At 47.1% G+C, this 15204-nt stretch overlaps 2 protein-coding genes across 4 annotated transcripts; both read left to right on the top strand.

The window, feature by feature from the left end:
• Positions 1–1471: 1471 nt before the first annotated feature.
• tomm70a (translocase of outer mitochondrial membrane 70 homolog A (S. cerevisiae)) lies at positions 1472–6725 on the top strand. The gene is made up of 12 exons (XM_037469801.2): positions 1472–1802; positions 2901–3074; positions 3652–3778; positions 3880–3989; positions 4294–4442; positions 4593–4800; positions 4904–5038; positions 5174–5281; positions 5372–5488; positions 5576–5673; positions 5883–6005; positions 6095–6725. The coding sequence occupies exons 1-12, from the start codon at positions 1569–1571 to the stop codon at positions 6246–6248; spliced, it is 1737 nt and encodes a 578-aa protein (XP_037325698.2). The 5' UTR covers positions 1472–1568; the 3' UTR covers positions 6249–6725.
• A 1276-nt stretch (positions 6726–8001) lies between these two features.
• Positions 8002–14383, top strand: tbc1d23 (TBC1 domain family, member 23). Of its 3 annotated transcripts, none has more exons than XM_037468854.2 (19): positions 8002–8138; positions 9051–9162; positions 9839–9944; positions 10132–10336; positions 10418–10541; positions 10640–10764; positions 10844–10890; positions 11018–11121; positions 11228–11350; positions 11479–11571; positions 11682–11852; positions 11949–11991; positions 12195–12301; positions 12377–12516; positions 12606–12650; positions 12995–13083; positions 13261–13396; positions 13479–13673; positions 14052–14383. In XM_037468854.2, the coding sequence occupies exons 1-19, from the start codon at positions 8101–8103 to the stop codon at positions 14134–14136; spliced, it is 2088 nt and encodes a 695-aa protein (XP_037324751.2). In that variant the 5' UTR covers positions 8002–8100; the 3' UTR covers positions 14137–14383. The 3 variants fall into 3 exon arrangements, with proteins under 3 accessions (XP_037324751.2, XP_037324752.2, XP_037324753.2); XM_037468856.2 differs by lacking the exon at positions 8002–8138 and adding an exon at positions 8155–8408; XM_037468855.2 differs by lacking the exon at positions 12606–12650.
• Positions 14384–15204: the final 821 nt, after the last annotated feature.

The following is a 15204-nucleotide window of genomic DNA, read 5'->3' as shown; positions in this document are numbered from 1 at the left end:
AGTGAAGAAATATTTTACAAATAGAGAGATGAGATGTAACTTACACCTGAACACAAACAAAATATTCCATTACTACCTGAATATGATCCAAGCAAACAATATTTGACTGGAAAATTAATAATTCAATCGATTATGGATCCAGAGATATTCGATGAATGAACATATAATGAGACATTTGATTTTGGTATTTGATAGGAAATGTTATTTTATTAGGTGGAGGATGTATTCAGATGTTCTACTAATAAATAAGTAAATTCCACACTTAAATGTTTTAGTGACTTTAATGTTGAAGCTTGTAGAAATGGAACCCATTTTTAAATTTTAAATTAATAATCCTAAAATGCAAAGTAATTTATCAAACCAACGTATTCCAGAAAAAAGTAGGATATTCCACTTGTAAATGCAGTAAGAAACTCAAGTAAAGAGCCTCTTATTTGTACATAACTACTGCAGTAAATATATTTCCTCCACATTTGACTTCCCTCCAACCAGTTGACTTTGAAAGCATTGTTGCTGGTGTGTTTGAGGACACGTGGCCCCCGGCAGTAATCGATCACTCGGTGAGCACCGTGAATTGGGACACGAAGCAGGCTGAACTTGGCAAACACACAAACACACAATGAGAAAATTAACAAAATCCACGTTGATCAGGGTCAAATGCACCAAGTTTCTGCTGGAAAAAAAGCTATTTCAAACTTTGTAATGTTGAAAAATGTCATGAAAAAAGTCAACAATATTAGCTTAAAAACACATTAACGTTTTTTCAAAATACCAAAAATGTCAAAAAATGCCATAAAAAAATGACAAAATATTATAGCTCAAATTTATTTTTTAAGTCTGAATACTAGAAAGGTCAAAAATTGCCATCGAAAAAATGTCAGAATATAGAGGTCAAAAATATTTTTAAAAAAGTTAAAACATAGTAAATAAAAACATGTAAGAAAGTCAAAATATATACTGTCAAATAGAAAATTGAAAAAAAGTCTAAAAAAAAGTCAATATTAGTTTTAAAAAAAATTGAAATTGTTATTGAAAAAAAAATTCTGAATCAGTAAAAAAAGTTTTGAAAGAAAAGTCATGAACAAAAGTAACATTTATTCAAAATACCAGAAATGTCAAAAAATGCCATAAAAAAATGTCAAAATATATAGGTCAAAAATATATTTAAAAAAATTTAAAATATAGATACAAACACGTCATGAAAAGAAAGTCAAAATATATGTTGAGAAAATATGCACATGTTTTGAAAAGATGTTATATATTTATAAAATATATATTTAAACGCTTTACTCCTGTTAAACCTCCATTTGTACAGTAGATAGCGCTGCGGCCCATAAAGTCAGTGTTGCAATCCAACAACAACCGCAAAGAAGATACAGTATTTGGACTACAAACTGCTAGTATCGTACTACAAGTACACACAGCCCCGCGGATCGTCCTCCGGTTTCCCATGATCCCCTCGGTGAGTCCGTGACCTCAGAACACAGGAAGAAGAACACGCCGCGGCGCTCGCTCACGCTGTCCCGTTGGTGGTAACTGGCTGGCTAACTATCGCTCGGTTGTAGATCATGGCTGCTTCAAAGCCAGTCGAGCCGCAGTCCGGGACCGGACTCCCCCGCTGGCAGCTGGCCCTGTTGGTCGGGACCCCGATAGTCCTGGGAGTCGGGGCGGTGTACCTCTGGAACCGCAGCCGGACGAAGGACGGCAAGCGTAACGGGGAGCGCAAGACGCCAGAAGGCAGCGCCAGCCCGGTGCAGGGCCAAGACGGCGCTCCCCCCGCTAGCCGAGCGCAGGAGAACATGGTAACCTTACTGGGGGGGGGTGGGGCTGGCTACGTCCTCCTCTCGTTAATGTCACGGTCCCACAAGTGTCCCTGCCCGCCTCGGTGCCCCGCAGGCACGTTACTGAATTGACGGGTCACTTGCGTTAAAGTGCCGTCAAGGACACCGGCTGTCAGTGACAGCTACGCTCCGCAGCGAGGCGGCGGATTAGCCAGCGTTAGCCGCTAGCCTAGCTAGCTAAAGTTGGCTAACCTAGCTAGCTGTTAGCTAGCTGCTCGCTCACTAACGAGCTCCAGTGCAAGTGTTTAAAGCGAAGGCATGTTTGACACAACATTACATGTCTTGTGCAAAACTACTTTTTTACATATCTATAAATCTGTACAATATATATTACATTAAATTCACCAAATGTAAATATAAAATCCTTTCTGGATCAACCCTGCACACTGATTAACCTTCATGTACTTTCATGCATACTCTGTATCTAATTCATATTCATTCATTCATGTATGTGCACTAGTTGAGCTTTTTTTTCAACTAGCACAACGGTCCGCGTGCCTCTAGACTTATAAATACATCACCCTGATGAACCTTATTATTACAAGCGCTGGCCTGTTTAGTGATTACTCTTCTTAATTCAATTAGTTATTTTTTTCACATGTTGAATAGTTGATTTAAAAGAATCATCTTTAACTACTGTTAACAATAACCTTTATCTATAGAGCCCCCTTTGAAATCTGACTTTACAAAGTGCTTTGACAAAGCAAAGACAGAAAAATTAAAACCTGATAAAATACTACAACAGATTACGCAATAATTAATACATCAAATAATTAATTATTGATAATGGATTTCTGTATTTTTTGGGGGGAATATGTTGTAGTTTTAGAGATCTGTAATCTATGGTCTAAATCAGCTAAGCGATTAGATGTTAAAATCTCATTAGTATTAGTTAACCTGGAGCATCTCTGTATGATGAAATTGTTGTTGTTGTTGTGAGGTCGTAAATGTGAGAACCAGCTTGAATCTGTGAGGTCTTTAAATCCTTGCTGTTATTCTTTAAAGAGGGAAGTGTTGTCCAACAAACCCTCACATCTCGTTCTCTACCCTCTCATCCAGAGTCCGTCGGATCGAGCCCAAGCCGCGAAGAACAAGGGAAACAAATACTTCAAGGCCGGCAAGTACGAGAACGCCATCCAATGCTACACCGAGGCCATCGGCCTCTGCCCCACCGAGCAGAAGACCGACCTGTCCACGTATTACCAGAACAGGGCGGCAGCCTACGAACAGCAGGTGCGTTCCGCCTTCTCTTCGGGTTGTTGTTGAATCGATGAAATGCCCACCTGACAAGCAGCGACGGCTCGCTTTCGAGGGATGTGGGGGTCGGCGTTGTGTCCGTCCTTTGGGGTGATCAGATGCTTTTGTACAGAGTGTTATTGATGTTTTGGACAATTTGTTCCTTTCTAAAATGTCTCCAGAGATATTTACCACCATGCAGGGGACTCAAATGTCTTCTCGCACCTTAAAGCCTGATGAAATGCAGCGATCAGCTCTTAATCCTCTTTTGATCAATGAGTTGCAGATTCTTTACTAATCATTTCCAACCTTTCCGCCTTCATGTTTGACTGAGGGTTTTTTTTCAGTTATTCTTCTCAGGTTAGGGTTTTTCTGTAGTAGATGGAGTTCGGCGGGAACGCTGTACAAACACGCTTTACTGTTACCTCATAAAAGTTTTACATCACCGCTCCAACTAAAAGAGTCTGCGCTTACGTACAGATGCTGGTTGGTTTATATCTTGGATTCATTTTTGAAGCCAAACCTCTGTACAAACAACAGATGAAATGAAACTGATAATTTACTCTCATTTCAGATGAAATGGACAGAAGTTGTTCACGACTGCGGTCAGGCCTTGGGGTTGAATCCTCGCTACTTGAAGGCTCTGTTCCGAAGAGCCAAAGCTCTGGAAAAGCTAGACAACAAGAGAGAGTGTTTAGAAGGTGGGAGGCTTCTTTCACTAAAAAAGAAAAATGTTGTTTTACGAGTTGGCGTAAAGTAATTTGTGAGCGTTATTTACGGCGTGTTTGTTTCCTGCCTGCAGACGTCACTGCGGTTTGCATCCTCGAGGCCTTCCAGAACCAGCAGAGCATGTTGCTAGCAGACAAGGTGCTGAAGCAGCTGGGGAAAGAGAAGGCCAAAGACAAATACAAGGTGTGTCATCCACTCTGTGGCCCATTAGCACTTTACCTTGTCTTGCTTTCCCTCCAATGATAGTGCTCACTAAAGGTGCCACTATCAGCCTTACAGATGAGGGCAGTTTGCAGTGTTTTAGCTCCAGCATCGGCTCAGCTCGCTTGGATCTCAGGCCCGTGTGGTATAGAAAGAAGCACCGGGTTCGATCCACAAGTTCTGGCAGCGGAGAAGCGAAGAGGAGCGAGCCGGGCAGTGAAAGCCATGAGGGACGTGTGACTCCTTGCTGTTTGTCTCCCTGTAAACTCGCCGTCTTCTTCTGTAGAACCGCGAGCCGATGATGCCTTCTCCTCAGTTCATCAAATCCTACTTCAGCTCCTTCACCGATGACATCATCTCACAGCCGCTGCAGAAGGGCGAGAAAAAGGACGAAGACAAGGACAAAGAGGGCGAAGCGGCCGAGGTCACTGAAAGGTCAGATAGGATGTTTTTTTAAATGTTTTTTAATGAATTTAAGCTTTGCAACGCGAAAATCCTCCAGATAATAAAGAAATATCAGATTTAAGTGAAAAGCGTTCACCAAGGACTCAACTTCACTTCTGATCTGCTCCCCCTTGCCTTCAGCTCCGGGTACCTGAAGGCCAAGCAGTACATGGAAGAGGAGAACTACGACAAGATCATCAGCGAATGCACCAAGGAGGTCGATTCGGGGGGCCGATACACCGCGGAGGCCCTGCTGCTGCGGGCCACCTTCTACCTGCTGATCGGAAACTCCACCGCAGCTCAGCCCGACCTGGACCGGGTGATCAACATGCAGGACGCCAACGTGAAGGTGCGGCCCCCGGGGGGGGGGGGCTGTAATGGACTGTAGACTGGGAGCCTTTCGCGGATGTCTTTGTTTACCCGAGTGTTGACCCGTCCGAGGTGTTTTTCAGCTACGAGCCAACGCTCTGATCAAGAGGGGGAGCATGTACATGCAGCAACAGCAGCCCATGCTCTCCACACAAGACTTCAACATGGCCGCCGAGATCGACACGCGCAACCCCGACGTCTACCACCACCGGGGCCAGGTGGGTTGATCTGGTTTGTGATCACTAGGTGCAACGTTCAGGGTTGTTGCCTCAGAAACATTCGACAACGAATGTGAAGAGGTTACAGGGAGCTTCGTCTGGACACGTTGTGCTAAAGTCCATCTTCCCTCGCAGCTGAAGATCCTGCTGGACCAGGTGGACGAGGCGGTGGGAGACTTCAACGAGTGCATCGTGCTGAGGCCCGACTCCGCTCTCGCTCAGGCCCAGAAATGCTTCGCTCTGGTCAGTAAATCGGCCCGGAGAGGTTTCTTTTGAGAAGCTTCCCGCTGCCTGCCGATGACTCGCTGAGGTTCTGGTTCTTGTGTCCTTCAGTACAGACAAGCGTACACAGGAAACAACCCGTCTCAGGTCCAGACGGCCATGGACGGCTTCGAGGACGTCATCAGGAGGTTCCCCAAGTGCGCAGAGGGCTACGCGCTCTACGCTCAGGTGCAGGACCAGAAACGGCCTTCAGGCCCGTTTGCCCCTAGATGAGCCGCACAGTTGAGACGTCTTGTTTCCTCCGCTGTCTTGCAGGCTTTGACCGATCAGCAGCAGTTTGGGAAAGCGGACGAGATGTACGACAAGTGCATTGAGCTGGAACCGGACAACGCTACCACATTCGTCCACAAGGGGTGGGTCGCGGTTCTGTCGACCCTCCGTTGTTTTCAGTCACGGATCATTAGGCAAAAAATCTGTTTTTACTGAACAGAGCCTGAACGTATGACACGGTCTCTGGACCTTGATTTTTCAGCTGTAAACTGAGTAATTAGTAGGTGTTGGTCATGAGGCTACACGTCGTCTTTAGTGGTATTTAACTGTTAAATGTTCAATATGTTTCTAGTTTGTTACAGCTCCAATGGAAACAAGACCTCGACTTGGGGCTTGAACTCATCAGCAAGGCCATCGAAATTGACAACAAATGTGACTTTGCTTACGAGACGATGGGAACCATCGAGGTTCAAAGGTGAGCTGAATATCCTCCACGCCGACCTCACCTGGCGGCACGTCTCTCTGGGTTGCCGAGGTAACCGCAGCGTCTCCTTCCTCTTGCAGGGGGAATCTGGACCGGGCGATAGACATGTTCAACAAGGCCATCAACCTGGCCAAGTCCGAGATGGAGATGGCCCATTTGTACTCGTTGTGCGACGCGGCGTACGCGCAGACCGAAGTGGCGAGGAAGTACGGCCTGAAGCCACCGACGCTGTAACGCCTCGCTTGGATCCCGGCTGCCAAACTCGCTCCACCCAAACTCCGGAAATATGCAACTTCCATTTTTGATTTGCCAGAAAAAAGAAAAAAAAAAGTACTGGATGATGAAAGGAAAAAGTAAGACCCCTGAGATAATAAATAAATATATATATCTCTCAAAGAACGTGTTTACATCACATCAAAGGGGTTTTCAAGCCTTTTTATTCAACTAGAGAAACACTTACATGGCAGCCCATGTAATCCTGTCTAAATTAATAGTAAGTATGCGACATGTAAGTGAACGGAAACCCGCCCAGTTAGTTGGAAAAGACAAACTGACTTTTAAATCTACAGAGATACTGTGAGAGCTTTATGTAGTTTGAATGTTCACTCGTTAATTTATGCTGATCTAAAATGTTGTTTTTTCCCCTCCTGTCATGTGTAACATACGCTATCGGTTCTGAATGCAAGATTAAAAGTATAGTCCAACGTCAAATGTGTGTTTGTAATGCTGGAGTTGTTCCCATGGATACGGGGCTACAGAGAGATGCTTAGTTTAGTTTAGTGTTTTTTTTAAATCATGGGATGGCCTGTTTTACTTTGACCTACGCGGTGCAGCATGCTCACTATGAATAAATGTAAATGCGATGCTCTTGCTGTCTTGAACACTAGGAAAACCCAACGAGGGCAGACTTTTTTGGGGGGGAAAAACACTTGATTAGAAAGAAAATGTTGTCTTTAGTTTTTTGGGAATGTGATTTTTGAATGGCCTCTTATGTCACTGGGGGATTGGATATCAGTGTTTTTTTCCTAGCTTGTTCTTATATATTTGTTTTCTATTGTAAAATGTTTATTTGTCATTTCTCATTTGACAGTAAGAGACTGGTTTTATTTTTCTGTCCTTTTCAGATTTATATTCTCATACAACAAGCCTTATTGTTTCTAATCTCGTGCATCTTTTGAGTAAGAAGCGTCCGAACTTATTCTCAAGTAACATCCCCTACTTTGTATGAATGAAATAAAATCAGCCACCACTGCTAAATGTTTGTAACCTTTAGAAATCTACTGCTATTCTTTGACGGTAATTCTTTTAGCACTCGGCCGCATTTTGCTCAACGTGTGGCGACCGCTTCGTTCCAGATGGTGAAATCTTTTCAGAATCAAACTACAAGAATGTGATGTAATAACCTGACAACATTTTGGCCGTTCAATTGAAACGACACTGACGTTCGTCGAAATATTTGTGGGGACCAAAGTTAAAGAATCCCTAATAAAGATATAATTCCTGGAAAATACATTTTCTCTTAATGATTTATGTTTTCATACTTGAAGATTAGTATGTCTGCTTTCAGAGTAGACTGTGCCTGCTTAGTATTTCTTTTATAACAAAAATTATTTTTATCATCAGCATAAAGTACAAAACAGTGTTTTAGTAATTATCGAGAATTGTTAGCATACGAATAATCCAATTAACAATTATTGAAGTAATTATTATAGCTAACAATAATTGTCATGATAATAAAATACAAGTAATATCGCCAAAACATTTAATATCTAGATATTGGACAAGTTGCAGTCCAATACACTTTATTTTTAATTCTTATTTTATCTTATCTCCTAACTTACTAACCCATAGCATATATTTTATCATACTTTTATTTTATTTTTATCTTATTTGCACTATGTCGTCATTATTGTACTGTCTTCTGTTATGCACCAACCGCCAAGACAATTTCCATGTATGTCCAACATATGATGGCAATAAACGTTTCCTGATTCCTGATTCCTGATCAGTGACATCGATCAGTGACAGCGTTGCGCGACACGTCGGCCGTCTTTACGGCACCTGACGTGTCTCCGTCAACACAACAATGGCGGATGCCGCTGAAGAAGCGCTTCGGGGCAGCTGGTGAGTCCCATTTGTTGACACGCCAGCTTGATTAGAGACGTTTGTCAAACGGCTCCGTCGTCTCGGACCCGCGGTACGTGGTGTAGGGAAGCTAAAGACGGGTCGGCTAGCGGCGGATGCTAACCCGAAACCGGCCGCGGACGCCGTTGACGTCTCCGCTCGGCAGCTAGTCGGCTAACGTTAATTAGCCAAGTTGGTGTCAGGAAAAGCAGCAACGCAATGAGCGAAAGATAAAGATGGACGCGGGCGGATTTCAATTAAGAGCTGCCGGTAACGTATTTCTGTTTGCGGCCCTTTTTTTTTATTTCTCGCAGCAACTCGTTTAAAGTCAAAGCTTAAGCTAACAACGCGTAGCTAGCGTTGGGCAGCCGGTGTTCTGTCGAGTTCTGCTTCCCTTTAATCAGAACCCGCACGTTCCTGTCACGTGACGGCGCTTCTTCTCTAGTAGTGACACATTTTTTTCCCCTACTTTCTTGTTGAATTATATGAATATATGCGTAAATATTTGGATTTTAAAGTATCGTTTGATGTGGGTGCAGTAGATGTCGATGTTAAATGTAAATAAATAACGGATCATGATGCAGTAAAACTTTATAATATGAAGTACACAACTCTGAGAAAACAACGTTTCTTCATCTATTTATTTTTTAATGCTAAATGGATGAACACTGTTTTACCAATTTGGTTGATTTTAAATCAGCGAATCGATTGCTCAACTAATAATTTGTGGCTGGATCAAGCTCACAAAATATAAATATAAATGACTACTGATAAGTTATCACAGTGAAGCACAGTGTTCGGCAATGACTTTACAACCTTGTGGGGAATCATGGATACATGTCACACATAACAATGCTTATCTCAGCTTATATGAACATTTCCATAACTGTGTGCCGGTCCGCAACTCCTCAGGGAGCAGGATCTAGCCGAGGCTCTGGACTCGGGCGGCTCCGACATGGAGATGGAGAGAGGCATCAACCAGGACAAGGAGCACTCCGCTCAGCACAGGGCCAAGATGTGGAAGGTGAGAAGGAGCCTGACTCTCTGCTATTTAAAACCAGTACAGGTTTATCAGCACTGTGATGCTGCTGGGTGTGGAGAGGCTGAAAATAAATGACCCTTCCAAGACAAGTCAGCACACTGGAAAGACCAGATGCTATAAATGCCAGCATGTCTTTGCAACACACCCTCGGCATCCCTTTGGATTAAAAACAACATACCTGCGACACAATTTAAACATCATTCACGTGGATGAACAGCTGTTCGTCTCTTCCTGTTGATACTTAGAAGTGATGGTGGTGCTGTTTGTATGAAGTTCTTCTGAGTATCGGTGTTTTACACAAACATGGTGGCAATGCAGGTTTCTGTTGAGGTCATTTTCACTTCTCAGAAGGGAGTTGTTGCTCTTCTGCTGCCTCCATTGTTTGTGTTTATTGTTTGACATTTGTAACCGCTTTATAGGCAGAAACCTGTGCTACTTTATTCCCTTCTGTATCGGCGTCTAAAGCATAAACCAACCAGCTCTTAGATGGTGCAGCCGTGCTTCTAATAAAATAACTGAAGCTATTTGATTTAGCTTTTAGGCAGATTGCAGAGGTTCCTGTTTCATTTGACTGAATGTCACATGTTATCAGGAGTGGAGCAGAAGTCCCTCTCAGTCCTCTGCGCCGCCTTTTGATTCCCTGTCTCCTCTCGTCCAGATCGCTCTAAATGTCTCCGGCAAAGGAGACAGCCTGTCTCCCTGGGACGGCGTCCTCGATTTACCGGAACAAACGGCCATTCACAAGCGCAGCCAACAGCTGATCGGTGAGTGGCGGAGCGAGCTCCCCTCCGCGCCGTTCACGCGAGTGAGCTGACGGCGCAGGTTGGTCGTGAGGAGGTGTTGGTTTAGCATTTAAGCATCAACACCGCAAACCGCTCTCTGAACCTCCGGTGAGCTCGTCGCGCTTCCTGTTTGTGAACGGCTTTGCTTTCGGTTTTCCCGCGTTTTAAGACCAGCTGGACGTGTCGGAGGAGGAGAGGCGCGACACGGCGTGCGACGTGGAGTCCGTCATCACTTTCTACTGCAAATCCCGCAACATCTGCTTCAGCCCCGAGATGAGCTGGCCACATCTGCTCAAACCGCTGCTGGGGCTTCAGCTCCCACGCAGCGACCTCTACAACTGCTTCTACGCCGTCATGAACAAGCACATCCCCAGGTGAGCAGCGACCTTCTGACCCCCGCGTGTGGCGTTTCAGACAGGAAGTGGCGGGCTGACTTGCTCCGATCCGTCTCTCAGGGACTGCGTGGCGAGCGGCCGGCCCTTCCACCTGTACAGGCTTCTGCTCCAGTACCACGAGCCGGAGCTCTGCTCCTTCCTGGACACCAAGAAGATCACGCCGGACTCCTACGCCATCAACTGGGTTCGTCCCCGTCGCCGTGGTTACCGCTCCTCCCCCCCCCCCCCCGGGGGGGCCCGGCCCGTGACCGCGTCTGAACCCCTGTGTCTCCTCCCTTTTAGATGGGCAGTCTGTTTTCCAGCCACTGCCCCCCCGACGTCACCCAGGCCCTGTGGGACTGCTACTTCCGGCAGGCCGACCCCTTCCTCATCTTCTTCCTCATGCTCATCATCCTCGTCAATGCCAAGTAAGCATCCGCCGCCGCCGCAGGCAGGACACCTTGGAAGTGGATTCTGACGTGTTTCCCTTTGTCTTGTTTTCCTTAGAGAGGCCATTCTTTCACAGGAAGGAGACAGCAGAGAGGACATCATCAGTAAGCCGGACCTTTCCTTTGTGGCTCTGCTGTGTGGCAGTTCTTTTCTTTTTAATACTTCTATCAGTCCACATCTTAACTGTCCCGTTTTGTATCTCATGTTAAACGGGCCTTGTCTTTGTCACAGAAATGCTGGAGGAGTCTCCTTCTCTTCTGGAATCGGAGGACGTTGAAGATTTGTTTTCTCTGGCTCAGTATTATCAGACCAAAACCCCTCTGTCCCTCAGAAAGGTAAATCTCTTGTGTTTGTGTCGGATACAGACACACACACACACACGCACACACGTACACACGTCATTGTCTCCTAAGCCATCGTTGTGTGTTTCCGTCCTGATAGATGAACCAGAATCTGTTTGGCAGCAGCCTGGTGGCTCTGAAGGAGGAGGACACCGACCTGAGCCAAGCGCTGTGTCTCCCTGTGTCCGTCCCCGAGATCCTGCAGGCCAACCAGCTGCAGCAGGTCAGTCGCCCTCTCGGCTCCACGCGGCGTTCTCCGACGCGCCGGAATGTTTACGCGAGACAGCCGGCGGGTTTTTAGGAAACCTGAAGTAGGAGCGTCGGAGTAACCGTAACGCGTTTGACCTCCAGGACGGCGTGCGTTTCTTCGTGGTCGATTGTCGGCCCGCGGAGCAGTACAACGCCGGCCACCTGTCCACGGCGTTCCACCTGGACTCTGACCTGGTGAGGGGGGGGGGGGGGGGGGGGGGCGCCGTTGATTGCGTGCGCAGGAGGCCGATGTTTACCGAGTAACGCTCTCTCTCTCCTCTCCTCTCCTCTCCTCCCGCCGCCAGATGCTGCAGAACCCCTCGGAGTTCGCCCTCTCCGTCAAGTCCCTCCTGGAGGCCCAGAAGAACTCGCTGGAGTCGGGTTCCGTCGCCAGCGGGGAGCACCTGTGCTTCATGGGCAGCGGGAGGGAGGAGGAGGACATGTACATGAACATGGTGCTCGCGCACTTCCTGCAGGTCAGCGAGAGTCCGTCCTTCTTGCCGATGGTCGTCACGTAGTCGCTCCTCACTCGGCTTGTGGCCCTTTTGCTAATTTAAGGTTTCCTGTTGCAGAAAAACAAAGAATATGTCAGCATCGCTAAAGGGGGATTCATGGGTGAGTAGATGAGAGGAAATAATGTGCCAAACTGAGACATTACTACCACAGTAATACTACAAGTATATTTATGAACTTGTATATGTTCTGTTAATGAAAAAATTATATATAAATGTGTGTGTGGATACAACTTATCCAAATATAAAACTCCATTTATACACACACTAGATAATTTGACACTTATTAAATGGCGTGTGTTTCAGCCCTTCAGAAGCACCTGGTGGACATGAACATCGAGGGCCTGGACTCCTCGTACCTCCACTGGATCGTCAGCACGTCCGGATCCCACAGCAGCCTCAGCTCCGTCGACGTAAGTGACGCTTCGCAGCGCGACCTTCGGCTCTGAGGGCCGCCGGCGCTTAACGGAGGTCTGCTCCTCGCGCAGGGAGAGATCGGCGGCGCCGCGGACGGGAAGGGCGTCAAGTCGCTGGTCAACAAGATGACCTTCGCTCTGAAGACCAAGTCGGTGAACGTCAAGGAGAAGATGATCAGCTTCATCGAGAACACCTCCACCCCCGTGGACAGGTGAGAGCCCCGAAAAACTTCACTAAGCGTGGACCAGCATTAAACGGGACCAAACGGCCTCCCTCACCTTGTGCCCTGTCCCACGCTAGAATGTCTTTCACTCTGCCGTGGACAGACAAGCTGGGTCCAGATCGGTAAGAGACCTCGCGCTCTTCCTGCGGCGGTGTGTGGTGGGGGGGGGGTAGCAGCACTCGCACACTCGCCTCCCGCTTCACTAACCGCGTTGGGCGCCGCTCCACTGAGGCCGTCGGGTCAAACCGCCACATGCAGCGCTCTCGAACAGCCCCGACGAACCCGTCAGCTGGGCAGATCTAACCTCTGACCTCTGGATGTCTCATCTAACCTCCTCTTCACATCTGACAGCATAGCGGGCGCTGCTTCTGGGCTAAACGAGGTCTCCCCCCCCTCCCCCCCCCCCCTTTGTGGGGCCAACCTGTAGCGGCGCCACACTGAGCCTCCCTGTTGTTTCTTCATCCAGACACGTGAGCTGCAGCGACCGCGTGGGCAAAGCGTACCGAGGAGTGAAGCCCGTCTTCAGCATCGGAGACGAGGAGGAGTACGACACAGGTGAGCTGGGAGAGACGTTCTCCTCTTCATCACCATGCCTTCTCGTCACAACGATTCCCTTTAGTTCCATCATACGTTCTGTACTCCATGTGGTTACCATGTGACCTGCTGTTAGACACACATTTCCCCCTGGGGGTGAACAGAAACCTGTATTTCCCCCCCCCCCCCCCCCCTCAGATGAGATCGACAGCTCGTCCACGTCGGACGACGACAGGAAGGAGATCGTGAACATCCAGACCTGGACCAACAAGCCGGACGTGAAGCATCACATCCCATGCAACGAGGTGAAGGAGACCGGTCACATGTTCCCCAGGTGAGGCCGCGTTGTGACGCAGAATGACGTTGAATGTGTCGGACGAGGTCGTAACCGCGTGGACGCCGCGTTGTTCCTGCAGCCACCTGCTGATCACGGCCTCTCACATGTTCTGCCTGAGGGAGATCGCCTCCCGCAACGGCTTCGCCTACATCCAGTCCAGACAGGCGCTGAACTCCGTGGTGAAGATCACGTCCAAGAAGAAGCACCCGGAGCTCATCACCTTCAAGTTCGGCACCAACAACTCGGCCGGCGTGGAGATCTCGGCCGTCGAGAGGTTTGTGGCGCAATGAAATGTTTCTACGGCGGGTGGAAAAATGCAGAAAACATGTCCGGCTTTAAAGGTGCAATGGAATTCCTTTTTTGAAATGCAGTTGTTTTACTTTTCTGTTGAATGAGAAGATCGATTCCAGCTTTGTGATCTTACGTTAGATATTTAACAAAAGCCAATGTGAAGCATTTAGCTATTCTGCTTCTCTGTAGAGTTTATAGAAAATATCTTCAAACTTGAGCTGAATGTTGTACCTGAGCTCCATATTTAACTCCCAGGTCTGGCGTGAATGTGTTAAACTTTTCTTTTTATGAGTCACTATCGTAACGGACACGAGGGGACAAAGTGCAGATTTCCTTAACTTGACTCCTTTCCCTCCTCCAGATATTTGATACCCAACGCGGGCGACGCCACCAAGGTCATCAAGCAGCAGATCATGAAGGTCCTCGACGCTCTGGAGAGCTCGTAGAGGGAGGGGGGCGCAGGGGGGGGGGCAACTGTAAGGAGAGTCTCTGTGAAACCTTCTGTCCCGCTGTCCCCCCCCCCTGACGGACAGAGCCCGTGCAGTGTGGACCGGGAGGCCCCGTGTGCGGGCGGACTGTGTGATGAAACACTTTGGTGCTCCTCCGCTCGTCCAACCATCCTCCCACTTAACTTAAAACAATACCCCGTGTTCTGTATGTGGCTTTTTCTGTTTGCTTTTTTTTTTTTTCAATGCAGCTCTGCAACTCTACTTTGGCGACCTCTCTCTGGCCTTAAGGGGGCGCAGGGACGGACCCGCTCGGACGCCACAGCGCCGACCTCTTGTCTTTTAACGGGAGAGACTTGAGTTCTGACTCTTCCGGAAAGAATGTCATCTTCTCTTCACCAATGTTTGCGTCTCTTTTACCTTGATGTCAGACAAGGAACCGAATGCACCAGACTGCGTTCACACAAGCAGTGATTATACATCTTTAAAGAGGATTCGCTGATCTGCTGCTGAATCCATCTGTGAGTGTTTGTGTTGTTGTGTGACTTTGAATCTGATCGAACCCTCTTAAAACACTAGTGTCACACTTTAACATAAGCTACCAACCCCTGTGGGAATGGGGTCTGGTGTCCTTGTAGAGATCATAGAAACCTGCTTCATGTCCCCTCAGAAAGGTAAAGAAGTGAAAATATTGCGTTCACTTAAACGGATATAAATGAGTTCTCCTTCTCCTGTAGTAAGATGTCCATTCTGACCCGTTCTGTTGTAAACAGCCGCAGCTCGGTCTTGGTTTGAAGCCGATGTAACGCTCATGTTCTAGTTAGGAAGTGAACGTGAGTCGTTGAGACATCCTGTGATGTTTCTTCAGCCTTGGAGAATATGAAGATGTGACTCAAAATTCCTCCACACAGTTTTCTTGGTAATTTCTTTAATCTCTGAAAATACTTTATATAATAATATATATATATATTTTTTTCTTTCTCAAATTGACCCGCCCTCGGGGACTTGTTTACATTTGAATCCAGACATTCTTTAAACTATCTCGGTCCGTCTTTAATGAATCTGGTG

The sequence above is a fragment of the Pungitius pungitius genome, chromosome 7 (genome assembly GCF_949316345.1).
Source record: "Pungitius pungitius chromosome 7, fPunPun2.1, whole genome shotgun sequence".
Taxonomy (NCBI): Eukaryota; Metazoa; Chordata; class Actinopteri; order Perciformes; family Gasterosteidae; genus Pungitius; species Pungitius pungitius.
Note: the sequence above shows the minus strand (reverse complement) of the source record. Positions and strands in the feature narration are given on the sequence as shown.

Bases quoted from the DNA above. Each gene is read 5' to 3' on its own strand.
- tomm70a (XM_037469801.2), top strand. From the start codon at position 1,569: ATGGCTGCTTCAAAGCCAGTCGAGCCGCAGTCCGGGACCGGACTCCCC. The intron at 4,801-4,903 runs GTGCGGCCCCCG...GGTGTTTTTCAG, and splicing joins TGCAGGACGCCAACGTGAAG to CTACGAGCCAACGCTCTGAT. The intron at 6,006-6,094 runs GTGAGCTGAATA...TTCCTCTTGCAG, and splicing joins GGAACCATCGAGGTTCAAAG to GGGGAATCTGGACCGGGCGA.
- tbc1d23 (XM_037468854.2), top strand. From the start codon at position 8,101: ATGGCGGATGCCGCTGAAGAAGCGCTTCGGGGCAGCTG. The intron at 11,853-11,948 runs GTCAGCGAGAGT...TTCCTGTTGCAG, and splicing joins TGCTCGCGCACTTCCTGCAG to AAAAACAAAGAATATGTCAG. The intron at 13,674-14,051 runs GTTTGTGGCGCA...TCCCTCCTCCAG, and splicing joins GAGATCTCGGCCGTCGAGAG to ATATTTGATACCCAACGCGG.